We start from the raw sequence: 7,500 nt of genomic DNA on the forward strand, positions 1-7,500 counted from the left end.
TATATATATATATATATATATATATATATATGTATATATATATATATGTATATATATATATATATGTATATATATATATATATATATATATATATATATATTTATATATATATATATGTATAATATATATACATACATATATATATAAATATATATTTATATATGTATATATATATAATATATATACATACATATATATAAATATATATTTATATATGTATATATATACACACGTATTTATGTGTGTATGTACATATGATTATATGTACAAACACACATACATATTTATATATAGACACATTAGTATTTGTATTGGTAAGCATTTTATATAGGCCTACAAATATTTTAGACAAATAAAGAATTTAAAAATATCCCATCACTTATTCATAACGAATTTTGAGACGAGATTTTGAACCAGCTGATGCCAATGTCTCCAGTCAACGTACATTGTAAAACGTTGAGATTCCAGAGAAAAACGTTGTGACGAGACTGAATAATTAATTCCAAAACGATCCTGAAAAAAAAAAAATAAAAAAGCGACATTGAACCAAATGAAGTTATTCATCTTCACTATTTTATTATGCAATATTTTCCACCGGTGAAAAATAAAGAAAATATCTTTTGAAATGTAGAATGTAAAGAGACAAGAAGTCGGGAGGTTGGGAACAATTTCGTCAAATCTTCAGCAAAACATTTTCAGACACTTGACGTTTTGAGAATCTTTTTACAAGAGAATTGTTGGGAGGAATTTTGCTTTTTGCATTACTCTTAACGTTTATCAACACTTGTATTATTATTATTGTTATTATTATTATTATTATTTTTATTATTATTATTGGTGTATCAACCCGTAAAAATGAGGGCTAACTATTTCTCGGGGTACCCCTTCTCACCAGAGTATGACTATTGGGAGATAAGTCTAGTAGTTATACGTCTGGCAGTGCCAGTTAGCGTGACTGTAGACTTTGGCCTTCCAACAATTTTAGTGCCTTGTGGAGCCCAGTTAAAAGTTTGGTGGACTAATCTTTCTTGTGGAGTGCGAAGAGCATATTCAAACAATGTTCGTCTACCCGTCACCATGATCTCATCCACATATGGCACTAGAGTAATCTCTTATAGTTTCATTTGTAATCCCGTCCTGCTATTCAACTCCCAATATTCTCTTGAGGGTTTTGTTCTCAAATCTACAAAATTTGTTGGATATTGTTTCATTGTCATACCACGATTTCGAAATTGTACTTAACCTAGCCATTTTCAGATTTACTTCTTTCAATCTTTCATTAAGCTCCAATACTAAAGCCCCTGTTTTAGAGATCACAGTTCCAGAATGTTTAAATGATTCCACCTCATTAATTCTTCACCCCTTCCATTGATATTTCATTTTCCTTTGCATATTCCGTTCTCATCATGTGTCTTTCTTTTATTTATCTTCAGCCCAACCTTGTGTGATATTTCATTAATTCTGGTAAGCAAGCATTGCAAATCTTGTGGCGTTCTGCTAATATGGACTGGGTCATCAGCATACTCTAGGTCAGCCGATTTCCTGTTACCAATCCAGTCCAATCCTTCTTCACCATCTCTGACTGTTCTATGCTTTATAGAATCCATGAGGAGGATAAATAATATAGATTACAACATATTCTTTTGGAGAACTCCACTGTTCACTGGAAATTCATTTCATAAAACTCCATTAACATTAACTTTTAACCTGCAATGCTCATAAATAGACTTGATCCAGTTTACATATTTTAGAGGAACGCCATGACAACGCAGGACTCTCCACAAAATTGGCCAGTGCACACTATCAAAAGCTTTTTCGTTGTCTACAAATGCCATCAAAAGTGGATTTCTATATTCTGTACATTACTGTACCACATGTCTTAAAATTAAAATTTGGTCAGTACAACTTCTACCTTTTCGAAATCCTGCTTGTTCATCTCTCAGATTATCATCAATCTTTCTCTCTAGTCTCTATAGAATGAGCATACTATATATTTTCATGACAACTTACGTACCTTTGTAATTATTACTTTTCATTATATAGGGGAGATTATTATTATTATTATTATTATTATTATTATTATTATTATTATTATTATTATTATTAACAACATTCATTTAAGAAAGTTAGACAGCAAAGCAGAAAATGGAAAAAAAACCTAAGCAAATGGTTTGCTAGTTCCTACAGTTAGCCCTGTAAGGTACACAGTGTGATAATATCCTCAAGAGATATAAATGCAATTAGAATTTCTGACTCTGGCGGTTTGTTAAGTCAGTTTTTTAAGTGCGTATGTTTTTTAACATACGCAAAATGCGTAAAGCATTGTTTCCCGCTGTTTAGATTAAAGGGAATCTGCTCTATTCACGCTTGGTCAGAACTGGAATCTGTGTTTACACAAAATTTGTTTATGAAATCCTCCATAGCTGTTTCAGAATTGCTTTATTTTCATTCTTTTTTGTATTATAACTTTTGAGTTTTTGATAATTTTTTTAGGGTGTCTTGGAATTCATCCCGGACCTTCCAGTTTACACTTTTCATTCAAATCATATAAGGATTTATACTTTATCTGGTTAGTCTGGCTCAACTGTTTATTATGTCAATGCATCTTTTTTTCAGCCGTTTTCTCTGACGTGCATTTCCATCTGTCTTAGAATTTCATGACCACACACGAACCATTTGTATATTCTATTTATATATATACGTGTCTTTATATATGTTTATCAAAAATTACATATATTAGCCTATATATACAGTATATATATATATATATATATATATATATATATATATATATATATGTGTGTGTGTGTGTATATTTATGTACATATCTATGTATTATATGTATACATATATTTATATGTATACTTATCAGAGGAAGTAATGATTATGTAATTGCTGTAAACGAGTCTTACTCGAAATAACGAATCTTGTGGCCAAACATTGAGAAATATTCTACTAATTTCAATTTGTTGCTCAACAAAACATTTTAGATTTTTTCGCCTTCCAGTTATTAAGAAATCCTTCTTCGTGGTTCGACAAAGTAAAGGTTTATTATGTATGTGTGTTTATCAAGTTATATTTAGACACTTTTTCTTATGTTGTAAAGAGCAACCGTGTAGTAAATTTGATATGTATATGGCCGCTGAACAGAGAGAGAGAGAGAGAGAGAGAGAGAGAGAGAGAGAGAGAGAGAGAGAGAGAGAGAGAGAGAGAGAGAGAAACTATGGTCTTCGTGAGACCTTCACCCAACAACTTTGAATGATTCGTCTAGGCGTCTCTCTCTCTCTCTCTCTCTCTCTCTCTCTCTCTCTCTCTCCCATCTTCCCTGTCCATCTACAGCAGCAGCAAGACCCCGAACACATTGCTTTGTTTGTTGTGTTGGTTTAATACTCAAGCAACGGTTCCTCTCTCATGTAAACAAACAGAATGCCCTTGTGGTTGTTGTTGTTGTTGTTGTTGTTGGTGGTGGTGTTGTTTGCGTAATAGACGTGTCTTTCATCGTGCAACCAGCAAGAGCAACTCTCTCTCTCTCTCTCTCTCTCTCTCTCTCTCTCTCTCTCTCTCTCTCTCTCTCTCTCTCTCTCTCTCTCCAGAAGTTGTAAGTAGAGTAGTTTAAGCCAAAGTTTAAAGCGAATATATTACCGTCCGTAATATTAATTCCAGATTTCCATCAAAGTAAACTGCAAAAATTTAATGTATGTTAGTCCTCTAAAATTGCTGACCACTGCTAAAATATTCCCGCACTCGCTCGGGAGTCTGTTCTGATCTCATTTCCATAAACCGATGATGTAGAGCTTGTACCATCTGCATCAAAGGATATTTCCTCCTCAAAAAAATGTTACATAATCTCTCTTCTTTTCCAAAGTCCATCAAATTTATCGTTCCAGTGGGTTTTACATAAGAAAAATTATGTACTTACAAATGTAAACTAAAACTATTACTTTCCTCAAACCTCAATTGAAACTTATTCTAAGAATATATTCCACTATATTTTTTTTTTTTCATTTTTTTCGAATGATTTTTTAGTTTTTTTTTCCTGAGGTTGTTTTTTCATAATTTTTGGGGGGGTTTTATTGTTTTATATTTTTTTTTTATTTTCAATTTTTTTTTCTCATCGGTCAGGAAGGACTTTTCATTTACCTATTCCTGAACAATTCTTCAAACATTTCAAACAAATTCCCAAACGATCTTCCATGATTCCACTGGTGAGATTGTCCCCCTGTTGGTGCATAATAGTAGTAGTACTGACGATAGTAGTAGTACTGATGTTGGTACCCTCTTGGTTCGAAATGGAAGTTCTGCCGACGTTGGTCCCCTCTTGGTTCGAAATGGAAGTTCTGCCGACGTTGGTCCCCTCTTGGTTCGAAATGGAAGTTCTGCCAACGTTGGTACCACTGTCCTGGCTGTTGTCTTGGGTGTTGTAGAAGCTCTGCATCGTATGCCCTTCTGCTTTGATCATCCGTCAGAACAATTTTAGCATTAACCACTCTTTTGAACTTCTCCTCGAATGCCCCCTGTAGGAATTCGGGCTTGTCCCGGTGTCTGTCCGGATGTAACTTCATGGACAAGCCTTTGAAGGCTTTTAAAACGTCTGCCCTGGTGGCCGTCTGACCCACACCCAAAACCTCATAATGGCTTTGGCTCTCCCATTTCTTCTTTAGTGCCTTAGTATCTTCTATGAATTTCAAACATTCCTTAGAGCTTCCAACTTTCCTCGAAGTTTCGAAGTCATTCATGGCAGCGTCGAAAAGGCCAAGTTTGAGAAGGTGCTTCCCTCGAAGCATGTAGGCTCGGCATCCTTGAAGACCTTTATCGACGGCTTGACAACAGTCCAATACGATATCCATGTCCTGAGGGTTTCCGGAGGCTGCGTTCGCCTCAGCCCGAAGGATGCGCAGAAGAGCGGTTTGTTCTTTGTTGTCCGAATCTATTGCCAAGGCATCTGTAAAAATGGTCATGGCCTCATCTAACCTTTTATTTTCATGAGCCAATAACCCATCCTTTAATAACTTTCCCCGCTGCTCTTCCTTCTTATTTTCCGTTTCCTTCTTACACTCGTTCTTAATTTCTTCATTCTTCTGCTGTTCGTTCCCCTTAAAGTCTCTCTTGACGGACTCCTTTTCCTTTTCTTGATCAGAAGTCTTCTCAGCCTTCATGTTTTCTTTCGCCTGTTTCTCGGCCTTCATGTTTTCTTTCGCCTGTTTCTGGGCCTTCAGTTTGTTTACTTCGTTCCTCAATTGTTCCTTTTGTGCTTGAGTTGCCTCATTTTCAGTTTTAAGAATCTCAAGTAACCTTTCCTGTTTCTTCATCTCAAGATCTTTCTTGGCGCATTCTTTTAAGAGATTTTGGTAATCTGACGCCATCTTTGCATTCAGCTTTTCTTGCTCCTCTTTCTCTGCATTCAATTCATCTACTTTATTTTTCCATATAATTATATGATCCTTTTGGAATTTCTTCGGTCCCTTATGCCCATTTTTAAGAATTTCCAGTAACCCTTCCTGTCGTTTCAACTGATCATCTTTTTTGGCGCACTCTTTCTTCATATTTTTATATTCTGACTCCAATTTTTCTTTTTCTGCCTTTAGTTCTTCTTCTTCATTTCTCAATTTATTCACTGGATCCTTTCTCAATTTTTTTCAGTCCATTATTTCCTGTTTTAAGATTTTCCAGTAACTTCTTCAGTTCTTTCATTTGAAGATCTTTGTCATTGTACGCCTTTTCGAGATTTTGATAATCAGACGCCATTTTAGCTTTCAGCCTTTCTTGCTCGTCTTTATCTCTCTTCAATTCAACCACTTCATTTACCAATTGTTTTAGTTGTTCAGTTTTCTGATTCTGAACTTTCTTCAGGGCTTCATTTTCAATTTTTAGAATTTCAAGTAACTTTTCTTTTTCGATGCACTCATTTTGCAATTCACTTTTTTCATTTTGTACTTTATTGATTATTTCCTTTTCAGTTTTTAGATATTTCAGCAAATTTTCCTGTTCCTTCATCTTGAGGTCTTTTTGGACGCAATCATTTTCTAGGTGTTTTATTTTTTCATTCATTATCTTCTTAATATCTTCCTTTTCTTTTCTAATAATTTCCAGTTCCTTCTCCTGCTCCTTCATCTTGAGGTCTTTTTGGACGCAATCATTTTCTAGTTGTTTTATTTTTTCATTCATTATCTTCATAATCTCTTCCTTTTCTTTTCTAATAGTTTCTTGTTCCTTCTCTTGTTCCTTCATCTTGAGATCTTTTTCGGCTCCGTCAATTTTCAGCTTTTGAATCTCAGTCTCTTTCTGAGCTATCAGTTTTTCTCGCGACTCTTCCTCTGTCTTCAGTTCTGGAACGCCTTCGCCTTCTTTAGTCATCCTTCTCGTAGCCAACATAATTCCACCGAATATGGCGCCAGCAGCAGCCAAAGCGAGGTAATAAATGTTTTTGTTTCCACGAGAAAGTATTTCTTCCTCTCCTCCAACGGTGAATTCGTGGAGCAGTTTGCCAACGAACCATCTTGTTCTCAACTGGTCGTTGAATCTCAAAGCTTCTGCTTCCATGTGCCGCAAAGCAAGTTCACACCCACGTAGTTCCTCACGGCCTTTCCAAAAGCCCCCGATCCAAGGACAGCGCTGCAGCCACCTACCGAAGAAGCCTTCCTGTGAGGCGACTGCCCGACAGTCTTCAAAACGCGGCGCCTCTATTAGAAGCCACGAAAACCATTTAAAGACCAGGGAATCCTGTAGAGTTCGCAGCTGTCCCTGAAGATTTAACGTCATTTCCTCGCATGCAGCATTCCGTTCTTGGATGACAGAAGCTGCATTTTGAGGCAAGTTGTATGTTCCTTGAACAAATTCTCCAAACATATTCATCCACACACCAAACAATTGATTCAACTTATTAGCTATAATCTTATATACCGATCTTGAGGTTCGTATCAGCATTGATTTTGAAAAAGTGAAGGTAAGTCTTCAGAGGACTCTGAAGACTTTTCAGCTCCTTGGAGCCATTTTGGAAATCCCCGACTCCAACGCCAGTTTTGTGTGTGTGTGTGTGTGTGTGTGTGTGTGTGTGTGTGTATGTTAAGGATTAACTAATGACCAGTATTGTGCGTTTGAGGACATACACGCACACATACATACATACATACGTAATGGAAAAGAGAATTTTCCCTTCGCCTCCTTTCCACCTGAAAGCCGATGTTAACTAAAGAAATAATAATAATAATAATAATAATAATAATAATAATAATAATAATAATAATAATAATAATAATAATATTTTTTATACAATATAATTGAAATGCTACTCAAGGCACTAGGAGAGTTGGAAGACCTAGGCCTACATGGCTGAGGACTATGAAGCGAGAAGTAGATTATGAATGGAGAAATATGGAATTAAAACCTCCTGATAGAGACGACTGACGAAATCTAACCGAGGCCTTTTCCGTCAATAGGCGTAGGGGGAGATGATGATGATGATAATTAAAATCTAATAATTTTAGATAAAATTTTCTATC

General features: G+C 35.5%; 1 protein-coding gene across 1 annotated transcript; it reads right to left on the minus strand.

Moving 5' to 3' along the window:
• Window positions 1–4,137: 4,137 nt before the first annotated feature.
• On the minus strand, window positions 4,138–5,544 carry LOC137647863 (dnaJ homolog subfamily C member 3-like). Its single transcript, XM_068380818.1, has one exon. The coding sequence runs from the start codon at window positions 5,542–5,544 to the stop codon at window positions 4,138–4,140; it is 1,407 nt and encodes a 468-aa protein (XP_068236919.1).
• Between the last annotated feature and the right edge of the window lie 1,956 nt (window positions 5,545–7,500).

This window comes from Palaemon carinicauda, chromosome 10, assembly GCF_036898095.1.
Source record: "Palaemon carinicauda isolate YSFRI2023 chromosome 10, ASM3689809v2, whole genome shotgun sequence".
In the NCBI taxonomy this organism is placed as follows: domain Eukaryota; kingdom Metazoa; phylum Arthropoda; class Malacostraca; order Decapoda; family Palaemonidae; genus Palaemon; species Palaemon carinicauda.